The following is a 20,027-nucleotide window of genomic DNA, read 5'->3' on the forward strand; positions in this document are numbered from 1 at the left end:
ATTAAGTAATTGTCAGAAAATCATTAGACTTTGTTTGGTTTTTATAAAGTTCTGCCCCATGCTAATGTTTAGCATACGAAACATTTAATATCATGGATTTAGCTGATTCATTTAAAATCAATATACTTGTTCGTCTCAAGACCTTAAACTCTGTGTATCAATCTGAAGTCAATCGGGTGATAACATAAACCTCTAGAGCGTCACAAGATATTTCAAAGTGATCAAGGGCCATAACTCTGACCCTAATTATCGGATATCATTGAAAATAACTAGGCTTCTTCGTCTCATGACCTTAAACACTGTGTATAAATTTAAAGTCAATCGGATATTAACTTTAGCCTCTAGAACGTCCACAAGATTTTTCAAAGTTATCAAGGGCCATAACTCTGACAGTAATTATCGGAAATCGCTGAAAAACAAAAGGCTTCTTCGTCTCATGACCTTAAACACTGTGTATAAATTTAAAGTCAACCGGATATTATCTTTAGCCTCTAGAGCATCCACAAGGTATTTTGAAGTGATCAAGGACCATAACTCTGACAGTAATTGTCGGAAATTGCGGAAAATCAATAGGCTTCTTCGTCTCATGACCCTAAACACTGTGTATAAATTTAGAGCGTCCACAAGACTCTTTGAAGTGATCAAGGGCCATAACTCTGGCAGTAATTATCGGAAATCGTCAAAAAGCAATAGGCTTCTTCGTCTCATGACCTTAAACACTGTGTATAAATTTAAAGTCAATCGGATATAAACACTAGCCTCTAAACCGCCGGACAGGACGGGGCGACGACAATATACGACCACATTTCAATGTTGGCGTATAAAAATGCATTTAGAATTCTTGAAGTTGGGTTCTCATTTCTCTTGGGTAATGCTTTCGGTGCAGACAAGAAGTTGTGCGCAGCCATTCGAACTGTACGGAAATAAACTTGTACTTGAATTCAACAAAGGCATAGAGGAAACCCTGATTAATAATACTTGAAATTCATACAAAAGTAAGCAGGATATTGATGTTATCAGAAAAAAAGTAATATTACCAGTGTTTTCCAAAACATCTACTACATCCTTTAGGTGCTACTAGGTTCGGACAAGTGATAACTGAAATTAAAACAATCTTTTCATGTTGAAACAGGCATAGTGTTTTAAAAATCTTTATTACGAAGATTTATAGGCCTATGAAGACAATAAGCACTGTCTCAGATCTCGCCAACTGAACCAACCGGTTGCTAAATCACTATTTGCAGACAGGGCTGCAGTCCTGGATATATCTCTGTAATTCAAACAGGTTATTTCTGAGTGCATTTAATTCTCTTACGGTAAATCTTTTTACTAGTCCTGTATGTACAGCTATCTGAATCTCTGCTACTATTTCTCTGAAATAGAAACTGTCAGTTTCCATGTGGACTTGCCCATATTCCATGCCCTGCTTGGACAGCCATTTTTAATTTGCCCAAGCCCGTAATCAACTCTCTTGGCCAACAAATGATTGTGGTTTTGAACGGATTGAAACCCGATTGTCATTTAAAACTGTTTCATCAAGACATTGTTTATTATCGTATCAACAATAGCAATGAAAATCGAGACAATTGTCAATATTATACTACATCTATTCTCCCAACAGTCATAACTTCAATGAGAATGAAGTAATTGGACTGAAATTTTCAATTTATTCATCATTTTTCCTTATCTATTTTTAAACTATTATAGCAGAAACTGTCAGCTCTTTATCAAAATCTTACATATTGCATCTTGAAGCAATTAAATCTGGCAATCATTTCCAAACTGCTAAATATATAAATGCGCATAATGTAAGCTACTTTCATTTATGGTGTTCAGAGAAATCTGAAAGTCATATAGTTTACCATTTATGCACAATGGTATTTCTTTTGTCAATTTCCCATCAACACAAAAATTTTCCCTTTCACCCTTCAGATAATATCCATCATCACATTCATATAGTATCCTGTCACTGTGAACAAATCCATTTTTATCCCTGAAACAGAAAATTTTTCATACATTTATGCATCTGCAAACATACCCAAATCAAATAGGTCTGGACATTTTTAAAAGATGAACTACTTTTCAAACAGACAATAAATTCAAGGAATTACAACATTTTCGGTATTATACTTTGACGGCACAAGCAGATTATAGCAGCGGTGATTGCCTCTGACCTGATTTTTGTTGTTGAAAATGTCCAAAAACAAAGCAAATAGAATCCAGGGAGAAAACTTAGTACAAGGGTGCCTCCACCTGTATCCAGGACTAAGTCACATCATTTATCAGGAGTGCCGTTGACACAGGCCAATTATATTCAACAAAAGGCGATGACCAACGGTAATCCTGTAAGTATAGTGCAGGCTCACTAACAAGAATGTCCAGAGTTCAGAATCTAGTCATTTGGATGGGACAAAAAACTGTGTCCTGTGTACAATTTGGCCATCACAGGGGCCCATCGAGTCAGGCCTGCTTGACTGGCTGCATTAACCGACTTTTATGTATTCCATGTCCATTGATTGTACCAATCACATAGCTTGTTTCATTGCTGAACCAATTTATTTTTTACTAGCAGGATACCCGGCTTCGCTCGGGGGTCATAACTCCGAAACCGGAAGTGGTAGACTAACGCCACCTGGCCTATGTTACTCCCCGGTCCGAGCTACCCCTATACCCCAAATTTCAAACTCGGGGCAGACCTAGTGTAGCCGCCAACCCCGAACAGACCGGCTTCGCTCGGGGGTCATAACTCCGAAACCGGAAGTGGTAGACTAACGCCACCTGGCCTATGTTACTCCCCGGTCCGAGCTACCCCTATACCCCAAATTTCAGATTCGGGGCAGACCTAATGTAGCCGCCAACCCCGAACAGACCGGCTTCGCTCGGGGGTCATAACTCCGAAACCGGAAGTGGTAGACTAACGCCACCTGGCCTATGTTACTCCCCGGTCCGAGCTACCCCTATACCCCAAATTTCAGACTCGGGGCAGACCTAGTGTAGCCGTCAACCCCGAACAGACAGACAGACAAACGACAGTCACAAATATATATATAGATTTTAAACTCCGAAACCGGAAGTGGTAGACTAACGCCACCTGGCCTATGTTACTCCCCGGTCCGAGCTACCCCTATACCCCAAATTTCAAACTCGGGGCAGACCTAGTGTAGCCGCCAACCCCGAACAGACCGGCTTCGCTCGGGGGTCATAACTCCGAAACCGGAAGTGGTAGACTAACGCCACCTGGCCTATGTTACTCCCCGGTCCGAGCTACCCCTATACCCCAAATTTCAGATACGGGGCAGACCTAATGTAGCCGCCAACCCCGAACAGACCGGCTTCGCTCGGGGGTCATAACTCCGAAACCGGAAGTGGTAGACTATCGCCACCTAGCCTATGTTACTCCCCGGTCCGAGCTACCCCTATACCCCAAATTTCAGACTCAGGGCAGACCTAGTGTAGCCGCCAACCCCGAACAGACAGACAGACAAACGACAGTCACAAATATATATATAGATTTTAAATCTTCATTCTCATACCAGTGTATGCAGGCCTAGGTTGCTTACTCAAGGCAAAGTATTAGTCAAAATTTTGTTGTGTTTCTATGACATTATGAAGATTATTAACCACAGGACTGCATGAAATAGACTGGGATGAGTATACGACATATGTCCATACAAAACTAGCAATTCAACTAACTACAGCCATAATGCTAGGGGAGGGTAGAGGGACTAAAGCCCCTCAAAATGTGTCCAAAAATAGGAATAGGACATTTTTGGACAGTCATCATCAGATATTTTATGGTAATATTGTAAATGAGTTTTTTTTTATAAAGGTCACGTGATTTGTGTGACGTAGGCCTAACTTATGCTAAACAAATCACTTATTATACAGCTATAACACGTCGCTACTACAGCTCGTCTAAAAGTGTTCGGTGGTTTATCATAGTAAGTCACGAAATATTACACAATTTTCAAAGGGTAAAAATTTACAATCCCTTCAACCATAGATGGGCTTCTATATATGTATTTGTCCATGGGATACGCATATGCTACTATTTTTGCACGATGGCATGGCTCGTATGATTAGAATGACTATAGGTCTACATAAAATGGGTATATTGTACGTACCTGTCATTTTTTTCTAACGACCCATTAACTGTAGTTTTCAGAAAGCCATTTTCAAGTTCATTATGATAGCATTTATTATCATTATCTTCCTGGTATTCCCAAACACAACTGTAAACAATAAATACACTATGGTTGTTAAATAGCCTCTTAATGTCTCTCACACACTTTTAATGGTCCCCAGCCCTATCTCATCATTATAAAACCATGCTGAACATTTGCGCCATAACCATTGTATTTTTAATCAGCTAATATAGAAATGTCAGATGGTGTAAAATCTTGTTCACATGAGTTGAGCTAGGTTGAAATTTACATTTTAGCCCTACACGTGTTATGCCAAGCAAGATGGAATGCCTATAATTTTAAACACTCTGTACTACCTTTCTTTAAACATGCATTATGCAAGAGCTAAATCTGCCCATTGCAGGCCTTGCTTTCAGCCTGAAATGTTATCTAAATTATTAATTAGACATTAATCAACTGATCCAGGCCATAATCAACTCGCGAAGCCATCGTTAACCTACGATCTTTAGTGGATTTGAATAGATTTTGTGATCAATAATTTAATGTAAAAATGGACAATCGAGACTTGGTTAATTATGGAACCAGCATTGGTAATGATGATCAAGGCTAGCCGAAAATTGAATGGTTAATATCTTGGTTCAGAGTTAAGCAATTTGGCTGAAATTTTCAGCATTTTTCTGTTTTCATTATATATAGAGAGAGAACTGTCAGCTCTTTATCTAATCTTGCCTAATGCAAATTTAAGTAAGTATATTTACATGGCTAACAATTCTTTAGTATCATCCACAGTAAAACTAAACATACATTGGGGTGGGGGTGGGGGTGGGTAACTTTGATAGGGGTTACCTATGAATTATCTTTGCAAATTTGAAAAAGTTCACAAATAACACTGCTATGTAGATTGGTCACATGAAATTTATGAGCCTTGGGATACAACTACAAGGCAAAGATTACATACGTCCCCATATAATGTGGGCGTATCAAAATAGCTTACAATTCGTCTTCTCCTGACCAATTTCTTATACCAGTTTCATCATTATCTTCACAAATTCTTACTTCCTTTTCATCGAGGATGCCATCAAAATCACATAAAATGATGGCTTCTGTACCAATCATACGATTCCCTTTATAATGGACTTCACCATACGGAATATTTACTTCTGGACATCGGGGTTCCGGATCTAGGGTAACAAAAGAAAATCATTCAATAACAGGAGAACCGAATCCTTAAAACAGATTAAAACGTTTTACAGATACAAGTAACCGCATGCTTGAAATAAGACACCCAACTTGTTTTGTGGATGAAGGATTTTAATAAAAAAAAATTTCATTATGGATGGGAATCAAATCTGATAAATAAAGATTGTTGGATTTGTAGATTTATTCGACTAAAAAAACTGCATTGGTGATCTGTGGTGTTCAGACTATAGAGATGCCATAATTATTCTTAAAATGTAGATATGACAATAGTCCTTTGATTGTGTTAAAGGTCTTGTATATTGATAAAACACTCAAGCAGCTGCCCTCGTGCAGCATCAATATATACTTAATATCTCGCCCTTGATTTTAAAACCACAATAACAAGTGAAGACCGGTTGTGACAAGTAAAAAAACCCAAACACATTTCATAATTAACGAAAACGACTTGATGCGATGACATAGTAACAAAAATCAATAAATACCACATATTGGAAAAGGATTATCCCAGATTCCTTTGTCACATATAATAATATCAGCGCCATTTAATCTATAAGTTTGGTGACATTTAAATTGAACTTTTGATCCCTGAATGAAATGAGAACCAATCATATCACCATGGTCTACACTAGGTGGCTTTGGACAACCCTGAACTGAAAATATAAGAGGCAACATCTTTTTTAAGTAATATACCTAAAAATTGGTGACATACCAGAATAACCCGATGACACTCCCCTAATCATCAAATTCCAAACAGAAGTCTACTTGGAGTAGAGAATTTTGCAGAGCCGTCCATTGAACTGCTTGAAAACTCTTTGTAAATCTTTTATTTCAGCGATGGATTGGCAAACTCTGCCTCTTTAACACATTCAGAATTGCTGTTTTCCTATTCACTACTATGTTAGCCCACCCTTTATAAGGATATGTCTATGTTTCATTACTTGATGACAGAGACTAATAAATTTTCAACGTAATAATAAACATAAATGATTACCTACCACACTTTGGTTGTTTTCCATTCCATATACCCCCTGGTAAACAGTTTAATGTGTCATGTCCTACCAAACTGAATCCTTCTTCACATCGGAAATTGGCAGTTCGTACTATCTCTATATCTGTAAAAGTTAAAAAGTTTTAGATGAAAAAAATGTTTCACTAATTACGTATAATTTAAGACTGAAAATTCAAAATATACCAAAACCAGAGGTCTTTTTTAATTTCACTGATCTCAGTAGTGTACTCCTTTTTTTTTTATCATACTATACATGTATATGAAACATTCAAAAAATATATGATGGACAAAGGCCTATATATAGTGCACAAATTCGGGGTCATTCATCATTTTCTTTATGGTATCAGAAGTAAATGAAATGAAATCAGGTTTAGGCGTTTAACGTCCTACTGTTCTGCTCTGACAGAGCTAATGAAGATAGATATTATACACCGTATAGTGTGCTATGAAGGAAGTTTTGCCCAGACAGCGGCGCTATGACATACTCTTGTATAGAATTCCAACGGCCAAGGGATCTTTTACGTGCCAATGTGTACATGGGACTATAAATCTTCCCCTCGTCGGGCCCTCTGTCCTGCACCACTGACAAGAGGGAATCACACCCCAACATCCTGATGAACTTTCTCTGCAAACACCGGGATCGAACATAGGACCCCCCCACCCCACCCCACCCCACCCCACCCCACCCCAGGTTAGCAAGCCAGTGTCTTATCCACTGAGCCATCATGGCTGTCTGTGTTCGTACACTAATATACAATTAGTTATATGTATTTATTTAGGTACGCTGCTTATATGCGTCTACTGCGAGGGATGGCAATTTTGTCCAGACAGCCTCATCAAATTCCAACTTCCATGGCTGGAAGAAGTCTTTTGTATCATTCAAACCACAAACACGCCATTCCTTTCAAATCTATCTCCAGCAAAAGAGGACTGAATATTAAAAAAGCAGGAATGTTATCTTAGTCTACACTAAGATCTGAAGAGTCGGGTGCCCATTTCCCAAATTACAGGACTTACTGTGGTTCTAAGTGAGATCTGAACATTCTGACGTCTAGTCCCTAAGCACAAGAATGCTGCTTTTCACAACCAGATCTAAACATTTGGAAGTCCAGCACCACAAGTCATGTTGATTTCCAATTTAATTATACTTACCGCTACTGAAGTCACCCAGTTTGAATGATAAATAGTCAATATCCATAATCATGTGGTCTGATGGTTGTTGAACTGGACAAGTATATTCTATTAAATAATATACAGTATTATTATCATACAAAATCTACAAAAAATACTACACATTAAATATACAGAACAGTAGAAAGATTTGATTTTTAAGAAATCTTCAGTTACGTATTCGGAATATTTTTTTTCTGAAAAATTATAAGAAACATCCTAGAACAGTTTGGAAATAATACTTTTGGTAAGAAACCTATTCTTCATAAGAGTTAATTTTTGTTTGATTAAACATACGTTATGCAAGAGCTAAATCTGCCTATTACGGGTCTTTCTTTACGAATGAAATGTTACATAAACTATTAATTAGACATTTATTAACAAAAGAAGATCATAATCAACTCTCGATGGCATCGGATACTCAAGATTTTAACTAGATTAGAATGGTTCGCCATTTAAAAATTTAATTTAAAAATGGGCAAGCGTGGCTAAGTCTCGAAAATATACCAGTACCCTGGTTACCACAATGCACATATCTTGTCAAAACTACAAACAGTGACAACTTAGGTCAGAATAAAGTAATTTAAATGAAATGTTCAATATTTTCATTTTGCTTTAACTATTATAGTAAGAATGGTCAGCTTTTTATCTAAATCTTAACTAATGTATCTTTAATAAGTTTAACTTTTGTTTAACTTTTCTGCCCAATCATTAATAAATATTTCTTATGATACTTATTGGTTGTTGTATCACAACCATTCAAATATTAATATGTATCACAAATCATTTTGTTTTACCACATGTGGGTGTAGATCCTGACCATTGTCCAGTGTCTGAACAGGTGCGTTTTTTAGGACCATAGAGTAGATGATTTTCAGGACAGCTATACGTCGCAACTCCACCTTCTGTTGTATTTGTGACTACCATATTACCATATATTGGTTCTGTAGGTTGTCCACAATCCAAAACTGTTGGCAATAAAAGTATTTATTTAATGGTGACTTATGGTGGATCTCATCAATCAGACTCTGATACCAAGAAGGGAATAAATTTACTGAGCAAGAACTAGAACAATAAAATACTAGCCAATTGATCTCTGAAAATGGAAAGTTGTAGGCTATCTGGTGTTTTAGAAAAGTATTCCTAACCTGTCCCCAGTCTGATAAGGTCATGATAATTCATCAAAATCTATCATTTATTACTATTTTAGGCAATCAAACTTTCTAGAATCGTCATGTGAAAACTTCTAGAAACCATGGAAACTTCTAGAAACAGTGTTTAGAAATAACTGGAAGATTCTGGAGGGTTCTAGAAAGAGTTGAAAGGATCTAGAAAGTCCAGAACTTTCTTAGCACTTCGTACAGAACCAACTGTTGATCGTATAAGTTTCTATTATTAAATTGGTTGGTGTGTAGATTTGTCTGACCCAGGTATTGCGTGGATTTTGAATCTGTGAACCCCACAATCGATACTCAGAGATTACAACGCCAGCATGACACCCACCAAAACAGATCTTTCAATATTCCTGCCAGAAGCAAACTTCTAATGATTTTAATTTTTGTGTCGATAAGATTAACCCACTCTAGATACTGATGACATGTTTAAATCCTAAAATAATTTATAATGAAATGCTTTTTAAGATCAAGTCTTAAAACAAAATATTACTCACCTTTTTTAGCCTGACAATGATCTCCAACATATCCAGATTTACAAGTACAGCTGCCTAATTTCGTACAAGTCCCACCATTTAAACACCCACAATCTAAAATATGTAAGTTCAGGTGGGTGAGTCAAGATGATTGTCCATTGTTCGTATCTACGAAGGTTCGGGTTTTGTGAATTTTCTCATAATTCATTTCCTTCCTAAAATAAACCAGTCTTCAATAGTCCGGTTGACACAGAAAAGTAGGATGTTAAACCCCTTTTCAATTCCCTTTCTAAAATATGGCTTCCATTGTAATCGGTTTTTCAGAAGAACAATTTTAATGAATTGCTATAATATGATAAAACATAATTTAAAAAGTAAACCATGGATGACACCAATCATTAATAATAATAATAATAATAAGTCTCAATTTGTATAGCGCAAAAATACTTTATGGCAGTTTCTATTGCGCTTTTTTTCAAGTTTGAACAAAGTCATTCACTACTGACAAGAATAAGCCTGGTTGAAAAGATGAGTTTTAAGCTGAGATTTAAAGCTTTCTACAGACTTGGCCAGCCTAACTGACAAGGGTAAGGAATTCCATAGAAAAGGGGCCGAGTATGCGAACGAACGGCGGCCTATCTCAAGATTGACAGCTGGGACCGTCAATGGATTTTTTTCGTTGATCGTAAGTTTCTAGTGGGACCATGCGTAATGAGAAGGTCTTTTATGTATTCAGGAGCTTTGTCATTTAAGGCTTTGAAGGTTATGAGTAGGATTTTGAATTTTATTCGTTCACTAACTGGTAGCCAATGAAGACGCTTCAATATCGGAGATATGTGTTGGTGTTTTCTGGTTTTTGTTAAGAGGCGAGCAGCAGAATTCTGGACGCGTTGAATGTTTTGAATCAGATAAAAGTAAACCATGGATGACACCAATCATTAATAGCCAATTGAAACGATGGTTAACCGTAAATTTAAGGAAATGAATGATAACGATTGATCTATGCTAATGTTCCAGTTGTACACTAAACTTCCCCATTGAATTACATGAGCCTACCGTGCAGTGTCGTGGACGTCAGATGCCGTGGACGTCAGATTTCATTATAAGTTATTACACGGCCATAAATTTTAAGAAAATGAATGATGACTAAACATGGAATTACAGAAGCCTACCGTACAGTGCCGTGGACCTTAGATTTCATTATAATTAATTACACGACCGAACTACATAAAAAGAATATCCAAATCAACTGACCTTTTTCACAAAACCTCCCATATTTATTGGGACCACACTCTGTGCAACCACCGGCTTGTCGATCTTCACAGTTTGTACAATTCTCAAAACCGGAACAAAGTTGAGAACGGCTGTACCGCGTACACGGTCTGCATGGTACACCACGCATAAATGTACTGCATCTAACAGAAATAATTCAAAACAGTATGATAAAAAAAAAAAATTATGACAAAATACACAACTTTCTCTGCAAGCGTAACCGTAGTTATTCTAGTTCTTAATCATCCAGTCCTAGAATATACAAATATATTAATACCGAGGGACAGTCGCTATGCTATATACCAGCTAGTGTAGTCTTCTGCAGAAATTCTTTGGTTTGGGGTTGTGCACCTCCCAATTTAAAACCGGTAATTTTTTAAAATTCAACAGAAAACTACAGAATGATCGCCTGTTATATGTTTCTCAACAAAATATATTGAAGATGTTTTCTATAGTTTTTTTATAGAATATCATAGAAAATAGTAGAATTACGAGTATGAAGTTGTTCTCAGATAATTATCGAATCACAATAGCTGCACCAAGTGAACTGTAAAAACCAATTTTCCCACAGTTAATTATAATATTCTGTAGAATCCTATAGGAGATTGTACTTGAAACAAATATTCAAACATATAAGATTAGTAAGTTATTTAGTATCTGTTATGCATGTGCAAAATATGAACGGTGCGTCAGGGAAACCCTGGGTGGATGTGTGGGATTTTGAAATCGAGAACTTGATCAGACAGTTCCATTCGCCGGACACCTGGCCAGAAATTTAACTTCCCGCATAACTGACTAAACAAATAATTATGATCCCCGAATAGATGTGACGCACAAGGCAGTGATTATTCAAGAGCGGCACCATACTAAACTTACGCTGTCAGTATACAATAGGCTCTACTTGAGAACAGACACACAAGTCTAGCTTACCATCCACCGTACGTGTTTTGACACGCACGGGTCTTAGAGTTTGGTAGCCCGCAGGCCAGCCGAAAGAAACCGGGTGAAGGACAGCTGTCTAGTCGTTTGGATGGGACGAAAAACAGAAGTCCCGTGTACACATTGCTGTGCACGTAAAAGATCTCTTGGCAGTTGGAATTCGATATAAGAGTAGGCTTTAGTGTCGCTGTCCGGGCAAAATTACCCTCATAGCACACTGTATGGCGTATGCCCGTCTTCATTAGTCCAGTTCGGAGCAGAACAGTAGGGCGTTAAACCTCATTTCATTTCATATTAGAAACCGGGTGAAAGTTTTGTAAAAGGTACAGACACGCTTTATTCAGAGCGTGGGAAAACATTCTTCCTAAAGGCTCGGTCCCAGTGGCCGATGGACACAAAACGTATGCAAAAAGGACACAGCGGACGAGCAAACTTTCGGGGTGGCTCCATCCGTTTTCATCCGCTCCAGAAATGGACAAAATTGACAAAAATTTGCGAAAACAAAACGGAAAAGAACGAACTCGGGAAGTATGTAGTGGGGATGTTAAATGGATGATCATCGGAAGACTAGCGGATGAAAGCGGATGGAAGTGGATGACAGGTCCGGCAAACTCCAGACATCCTTCAATATACCAGATACATCCCAGATACAAACGCTTTGTCCGTTTTGAAAACTTTATATACGAGATGCATACGCTTACATCCTTTCTATTTCCGTGCTACTAACGATGTATAGGCGTTCCATGTACCTTATCTTTCCTCCCTCTTTCCGTTTTCAGCTGGAGCAGATGTGAGTTGCGAGGATGCCCAGGGGGTGCAGAGAGGATACAGTGGACGTTTAACGGATGATAACGGACATGGAACGTTTGGTGCTCGTTATGTCGCGCATTTACATCGTACACGGCAGAAAGTTCATCCGTTATAAAAGTATTGTGCAGCTCAAAACTTTTTGCGCGGATGAAATCAAAGTGAACGGATGCTCGATGGATAGAGCGTATGAAACACGTATGCAATGAGTACACCACGGATGCATGGCGTTTTCAAACGTAGGGCACGTTTTTTCCCCGTTTTACATTCTCTTTGCATTCGTAAGTGCAGTGGGATCGGGCTTAATACCGTAGAATGCCTAAGTCTGACGTGCGTGTTTGGTGCGTCAGTGGTGCTTGTGGGGGAGTACAGGTGACTTACAATTAACCAATTTCTTGCACCAGAAGTACGGCCCGCACTTGTTATGCACCTGGTTAGCACGTGACATTTACTCCTGACTAACGCGAAACGCAAGCCAATAGCGCATATTAATGCTTTGCTTCCTGCATATCAACCTAAAAATATTTTCATTTTGTTTAATACATGGGACCAAAGAATAAATCGACTGCTCCTCCTGAAAGGAAGTTGAAAATACGTTTGGGTCTTGTCATCCCAGGAAGGCGGCAGGGCTTCATTATCTAAGTTCGCAGTGGCAAAGCATCATCTCTCACCAAGAATTAGGGCATGCCCTGCCATACCCGGGCACGTCATTTTCCAATGCAGAACAAAGGCTTGATCTGTTGAAGACCCAACAGTTTGACACCGACCCATTGGCACCAACACTCGTCCACAGGAACTTGTATTGGCCATTTACAAGGTCCCGAGTATTATCAAAAAGAATCCTTTGTAACTGTAGTACCCCCGTCCACTCTTTTCGGGATTCTTTATACGGATGTTTCCAGCAATGGCTCCTGCACAACTGTGATAGTTCCAGTATGTGGGAAACTTAGCTGCCATCTTGAGCCATGTGTGGGCAGTTTCAGGAATGCTAAATAGTCCATTTCTGTATTCCTCGTATATATAGCACGACAAACCACAGGTACAAACAAACGGTATTCGATGCCACGCGGAATGAAAACTCAAGTGGCTTATAACTATTCCCTGAAGCCAGGAATCGGATGGTCATAGCCAGTTTCAGGGGCGAAATGGCTCCCTGCCTTCCTCCTCTTCTATTAGCTGTCTGTAAGGGGCGCGTCGAATTACCCAATAACACCCAATAACTGCCCAATAACACCCAATTACCGCCCAATAACACCCAATAACGCCCCAGTAACACCCAATAACTCCAAAATAACAACCAATAACTACAAAATGTTGACTTTGGAAACACAAAATAACAATTTAGTTGAATTTAAGAAGCATCGCTGCTTTGTGTCCAAATCTGAGTTTCACGCTCACTCGCCTGAAGAGAGTGAGAGAGAGAGAGAGAGAGAGAGAGAGAGAGAGAGAGAAATGGGGTTTAACGTCCACTCGACACAAACTAGGTCATTTCGGGACTAACATGGTTTAATTTTATTTATATAATTCGCTTGCGCGTAGGGGTCTTTAGCAGTGGGAGGAAACCGGAGGACCCGGAGAAAACCCACGAGGTTGGACAGGCGACCCTACTCCTTGCCACGTACAACCGGGGATTCGAAACCACGCCAGTCGACTCAATGACAGACTTTATGATACAGCGAGCGCACGCTAACCATTCAACCATCCAACCCCCCTACTCGCCTGAAGGGAGATAACTCGTATATGTGATTTTTGTTGACAAGAAATTAATAACACCCAATAACTGCTCAATAACACCCAATAACTGCCCAATAACACCAAATTGTTGACTTTGGAAATACAAAATAACAATTTAGTTGAATTTAAAAGCCTCGCGGATCATGTTTGAAAGAAACTCGCGATATTCAAAGCTTATATTGTGAAGTATGTCAACGTGGGAAAGTAGATACTATTTACATATGTAGGTCTTGCAGATCCAACTATGCTGGTTTTGATATTCAAATCGGAGTTTCACGCTCACTCGCCTGGAGGGAGATAACTTGTGTATGTGATTCCCCGGTTATACCTGACAAGAAGCAGTGTCGTCTGTCCAGAATCGTGGGTTCTCTCTGGGTCATCACACTGGTACTGGGAAAATTTGGGCACACAATTGTATAAAATAATATTGTGTTCTTGAATGTGTCCAATTTAACAGCAAATTTATTATTATCATGTAACATACTAAGAACCTAACTACATTTTTTGGGCACCAACCACCACCGCCCCCCCCCCCCCAGTCAAAAATTTCCCCGTACGCCTATGGTAATAACATTTTGTTATCGCAACCGCCTGACGATACCCATGGAGGGGTTGAAATAGTTATTCCATATTTGACGCCCATGTATAATTAAAACGAATTGCAACGAAAGCATACATTAATTTCTTGTAAACAAAAATCACATACACGAGTTATCTCCCTTCAGGCGAGTGAGCGTAAAACTCTGATTTGGGCTCAACGTTGCGAGGCTTTTAAATTCAACTAAATTGTTATTTTGTATTTCCAAAGTCAACAATTTGGTGTTATTGGGCAGTTATTGGGTGTTATTGGGCAGTTATTGGGTGTTATTAATTTCTTGTCAACAAAAATCACATATACGAGTTATCTCCCTTCCGGCGAGTGAGCGTGAAACTCCGCGATTTGGACACAAAGCAGCAATGCTTCTTGAAATCTACTAAATTGTTATTTTGTGTTTCCAAAGTCAACATTTTGTAGTTATTGGTTGTTATTTTGGAGTTATTGGGTGTTATTGTGTGTTATTTTGGAGTTATTGGGTGTTATTTTGGAGTTATTGGGTGTTATTGGGTAATTCGACGCGCCGGTCTGTAAGGGTTCTAAACCCTAGTCGTGTCGGTATGGCGACAGCCATATGTGTACGTGCTTTCTACAGTCTTTTAAACCTGTAACGGTAAATCTCTTTGATCTTTGGGGTAGATTCTATGCCCGGAGTAACTTGAGGTCTGAAAGTCGCGGGCGGTTTTGAATATATACAGGAGAATTTGGGGTTATTCTTCTGAAAGTTTTTCTTTAAACCTGTAACGGTTATTCTTCCAGTGTAGTTTTTTTTCTCCGTAAGAAAACATGATCTAAGGTTTGTCTTATGGGAATTCTGGGATATTCTCATTTTGCGTACATGTAAACATAGACGGTTTATAAGCAAGATAAAGTCCTCGACTTCGGTTATGCTGGAGAAGAAAATCTTCAGACAAAACCCTCGACAGAAAAACCCCGGCCTTTCTTTTTCTCGGGGTATTTTCTTCAGTCTTTCTTTCCCCTGCAGCATAACCTCAGTCTCATGCTTTATCCTACACATACATCCTAGACAATCTCTTAAGCGGGCCGCAATGTTAGTAATTCGAGGCCCTCATTCACGAAAACTTAGACTAAGATAAAATCGAAATTTTAAGAAATACTGCAACTTCATTGGATATGAAATGAAATGAAATGAAATGGTGTTTAACGTCCTACTCTTCTGCACCTAACCTGGGCTAATTGAAGACGGGCATACGCCATACTGTGTGCTATGAGGGAATTTTTGCCCGGGCAGCGGCGCTACGGCTTACTCTTATATCGAATTCCAACTGCCAAGGGATCTTTTACGTGCACGCCAATGTGTACACGGGACCTCGGTTTTTCGTCCATACTGTTTGTTTTGTTTTGTTTTTTTTGGATATGGCAGCTATTCAGGTTAAAGATCTATTCTCGAAGTACATAGTTCTTTGTGTGCAGAATGGAGCGGCTCTAGAGGTTTTAAATGTTTTAACAAATAATGATTGATGACCAAAAAATGTCACATAAAGCAAATGGGCTCCAAGTTAAAATGTTTTAATCCATAGTCATTTCAGAACATATTCGCCATATTCTTTTTAGAGAGTGAAATTGGAGTTTTATTATCACGTAAAAATCATCAGATTTTAGACACTTTTTTTTGCCAACTAAAAGCCAAAAAAATTTGTTTTCCAAACAAATATATTCGTTCTTTTTAATTTACACGTCTACCCCAAAATCTGATTGTCAGTGACAAAGAGAACCACGCGTAAAAATCCCTGGGGTCTGTCTCGGCCATCTCCGGGATCGAACCACGGACCTCCAGGTGAGTGAGTCAGTGTACGTCTCACTCGCTAATCCAGTATTGCAAGGTGTTCCGGACGGAACAAAAGTAAAGTTTTGTGGTGATCACGCGCTTTAACTTTCACCACAAACAACTTCTGAACTTACCTTATGATTTTAATATCGACGTCAGTGCCAGTTTTACCACAAGGGCACGATTCAAAAGTTGGTGAACATCTTGCGATGGTGATGGTGATTAGATTAGAAAACAATAGCAGGTAAGAGACACTACCAACTGCAAATTAAAAACAGAAAACGACGATTCTCGTAAAAGTAATTTGAAAGAATAGGTAAACAATAGAAAGCAAAGTTTCAATTATTGCAATAAATACAAGTTATTGACATACGACAGTGTTCCTTGTGATAATGCAAGGATGAAAGAGTTTGATCCAAAGCGCAACGCTCTAGACCACCAAGCCTATTTTAATCGCCAGATCGAGCATGTTCAACTGTTTTAGTGAGTTCTTTTATTTTTAAATGAACATTGTTTATGCATATAAAATTATTGGTGGAACAAGGCCATGCCAGTATACCTCTCCCCTTGTGGTTTGCAAGCAGTTTGACGAAAGCTCGGGGAAAATTACCATCAACTCAAAGTAACAAAGTGCTTAAATTGGATTTTCTATAATTATTTGGAATATGATATATTATATGCAAATTTATTTACATTTATTTGTATTTTCTTTAAATCAGTTTATACATAAACACGGGTAAAACAACCCTTGTTTGATAAACAAACAGGATCATTTGGATCCACACTTTATATTGAAGGATTGCATTAGCATTTGTGTCTGACACTCTATGCCACGTGACCATTAAAACTCTTCTAGTGTTGCTATTTGTAAAATATGAATCGCGTACAGGCCAATACTGACCAGAATGTATCGTTGACTATGTTATATGTATTATAATATACATTGATAAATAAACTAGAATAAATAGATATGCACGTCTATATAAATAATATCAATGTGATGTGTGTATATTTGTATGTTCGCCCATTACGAATTTGGTATCAAATTAACCAGCCCGACCCCGTGAATGTTTTAGGCCATTAAATTTGGACCCCAGCCGAATTGATCCGGGCGAATCACGCTTCGTCAACGCGGTCCAACCCTACATATGTAGTATCAAATTAAACAGCATGACCTCGTGAATGTTTCGGTCCATCGAATTTAGGCCCCGATCTAAGACAAATATCCTGCTAGTATCAAATAAGCACGAAAAGATAACATGTTCTCTAACCCTAACACACATATTAGAAGTTGTATCAGGTGTTGAAACAATGCACATACCCTGCGTGTCGAACATCGCCCACCATTACCTATAATTAATAGGCCTTCAGGACAAAGACAAAGAACTGGGAATTCCCACACTTTAAAATATAATAAATCACTGAATTATATCTCAAAGTGGATATATTTTATAGTAATAAACATAATAAACACAGCCTAGATAAATATAGACAAATGGTATAAAAGTTCCTGACCTCTCATTTTAGTTATTCGGGGTTTTCCCCCACGTATCCAGTGTTACAAAATGTATTTATTTCTAATATCCAAATAGCTGTACCTCACACTGCATTTAATTTCGTCGCAACAATGGCAAACATATGTGTGTAATTGTTATTTATAGTAATAAATTATGGAAGACGAAATGGGACAATATTCTTGATTTATGTTTCAACATTCCAATTTCCACAATTTAATACGAAAGCAATATTTTAAACTGATGATTGTTTTTCTGCACTTTCGTGTTGACATTTCATGCACAAAATCAATATTTTAAACAAAATATATGTTTCAATTTTGGCATTTTATCGGTAACATTTATATCATTTAATATTAAAGGACAATATTGGTGCCAGTCATTATCACATATGTGATAGAACTGGTTAAACGCGTTCCAAATATTATTTTATCACAGAGATCATTGCTACGATAGATGCGTAATCAATGTTTCACCAATCGGAAGTGACGAACGCAAAAGGAAAACACGAGTTATCCCTCTATATAACTGACTGAAGTGACGAGTGATAATTACTTCGAAGACCAAAAGTTGTTATATGAAACTGTAAGAGTATATCTGACAATTCAAAAAGGTGATTAAATACCATTAGATAACAGAACACGCAATAAAAAATACTAGAAACTGAGGTTTTGATATTGAATTAAATTTAAAGGAGTTTTATCTAGGCTATAGGGATAGCGTGACTATAATTATGTGCTTTCATGTAGGCCTACGTTATTTATGTTTATATTCCATTTTCTATGTCACAGTTACTATATTAACAGAGATTATCTCATTAATCTTATGTAAATTATTATACGTTTTATTTTATTTTATAAACTTCATAGCTTGTTTCGGAATCCATTATGGCCTATATGGGGTCGTTAAAAAAAGTATTAACATTAGTGTTACTTTGCTCTTATTTTTTGAAAATTTTTTCGCAAGTTGATTTCCTTTATTTTGTTAATGTAGAATGGTAATGAACTGCTCTTTTCATTTTCTTTGTTTTATTTGTTTCGTTTGAATTTGATTTATCTGTTTAGTTTTTGATTGTTTAATTTTTTTGTTAATGAAGTTGATTCTTTTAAACTTCGTTTTTATTTTTGAACTCTACTTGGTGTAGGTGTTCATCAGGTAATACCTCGACTGAGTTCAATATAGAGATTAGCCGGTTGATTTGTTGGATATAAACCTTTGAATAATAGCGCCTAACAGGCAGCTGTGTTTAATTATGTTCTCCTGATTTTGATTGTTTCTGTGTGTTTGAAGTATATGTTAGAAACACTTCACGTGCAATGAAGCGCTATATAAATCGAACAATAATAATGGTAATAATAACACGAGAAAAATAGAAACAGTCCGTACATTCACGTGTGTTTATTCATTCTATACTTATAAAAACATGGTAATGCACGGATTTTTTCTATTTTTCTTTCGTGTTCTCTTATCTAGTGACAGTCAATTTTTTTTATGAATTGTCAGATATTTTTCACACAACTTTTGGTCTTCGAAGGAAGTATTAGTGAGCAGAAATTCGCCCATGTATCTGTTATCACCCGTCACTTCAGTCATTTATATAGAGGGATAACTCGTGTTTTCCCTTTGCGTTCGTCACTTCCGATTGTTGAAACATTGATTACGCATCTGTAGCAATGATCTCTGTGAAACAATAATATTTTGAACGTGTTTAACCAGTTCTATGACATGTGATAATGACTGGCACCAATATTGTCCTTTAAGATTAAAGAACTGAACTGAACTGAAATGGAGTTTAACGTCCTACTGTTTTGCTCCGAACTGGGCTAATGAAGACGGGCATACGCCATACAGTGTGCTATGAGGGAAATTTTGCCCGGACAGCGGCACTACGGCCTACTCTTATATCGAATTCCAACTGCCAAGGGATCTTTTACGTGCACGCCAATGTGTACACGGGACCTCGGTTTTTCGTCCCATCCGAACGACTAGACAGCTTTCCTTGTCAGCCCCTCCGTCCTGCATCACTGACAAGGGAGAACCACGCCGGAAAATCTGGATGAACTTTCTCGGCCAATGCAGGGATCGAACACCCGACCTCAAGGCTAGCGAGCTAGCGTCTTACCCACTTAGCTAAGATTAAAGAATAATTTATTTATTTTACTCGATAAAGAAATAATTCATTGGCGTAATAACGCCCTATGGTGT

The 20,027-nt window shown here is 38.0% G+C and overlaps 1 protein-coding gene across 1 annotated transcript in view; it reads right to left on the bottom strand.

Moving 5' to 3' along the window:
- LOC126828144 (limulus clotting factor C) overlaps positions 1–17,951 on the bottom strand; it is a 40,946-nt gene extending 22,995 nt beyond the window's left edge. The window contains exons 1-12 of the mRNA XM_050557741.2: positions 17,824–17,951; positions 16,443–16,569; positions 10,427–10,587; positions 9,194–9,286; positions 8,322–8,492; positions 7,507–7,593; positions 6,341–6,457; positions 5,828–5,995; positions 5,140–5,326; positions 4,125–4,232; positions 1,863–1,993; positions 1,038–1,098 (exon numbers count right to left, since the gene is read on the bottom strand). Coding sequence (XP_050413698.1) covers positions 1,038–1,098; positions 1,863–1,993; positions 4,125–4,232; positions 5,140–5,326; positions 5,828–5,995; positions 6,341–6,457; positions 7,507–7,593; positions 8,322–8,492; positions 9,194–9,286; positions 10,427–10,587; positions 16,443–16,569; positions 17,824–17,830 — 1,418 coding nt within the window. The 5' untranslated portion in view covers positions 17,831–17,951. The remainder of the gene's footprint in view (positions 1–1,037; positions 1,099–1,862; positions 1,994–4,124; positions 4,233–5,139; positions 5,327–5,827; positions 5,996–6,340; positions 6,458–7,506; positions 7,594–8,321; positions 8,493–9,193; positions 9,287–10,426; positions 10,588–16,442; positions 16,570–17,823) is intronic.
- Positions 17,952–20,027: the final 2,076 nt, after the last annotated feature.

The sequence above is a fragment of the Patella vulgata genome, chromosome 7 (genome assembly GCF_932274485.2).
Source record: "Patella vulgata chromosome 7, xgPatVulg1.2, whole genome shotgun sequence".
Classification (NCBI taxonomy): Eukaryota; Metazoa; Mollusca; class Gastropoda; family Patellidae; genus Patella; species Patella vulgata.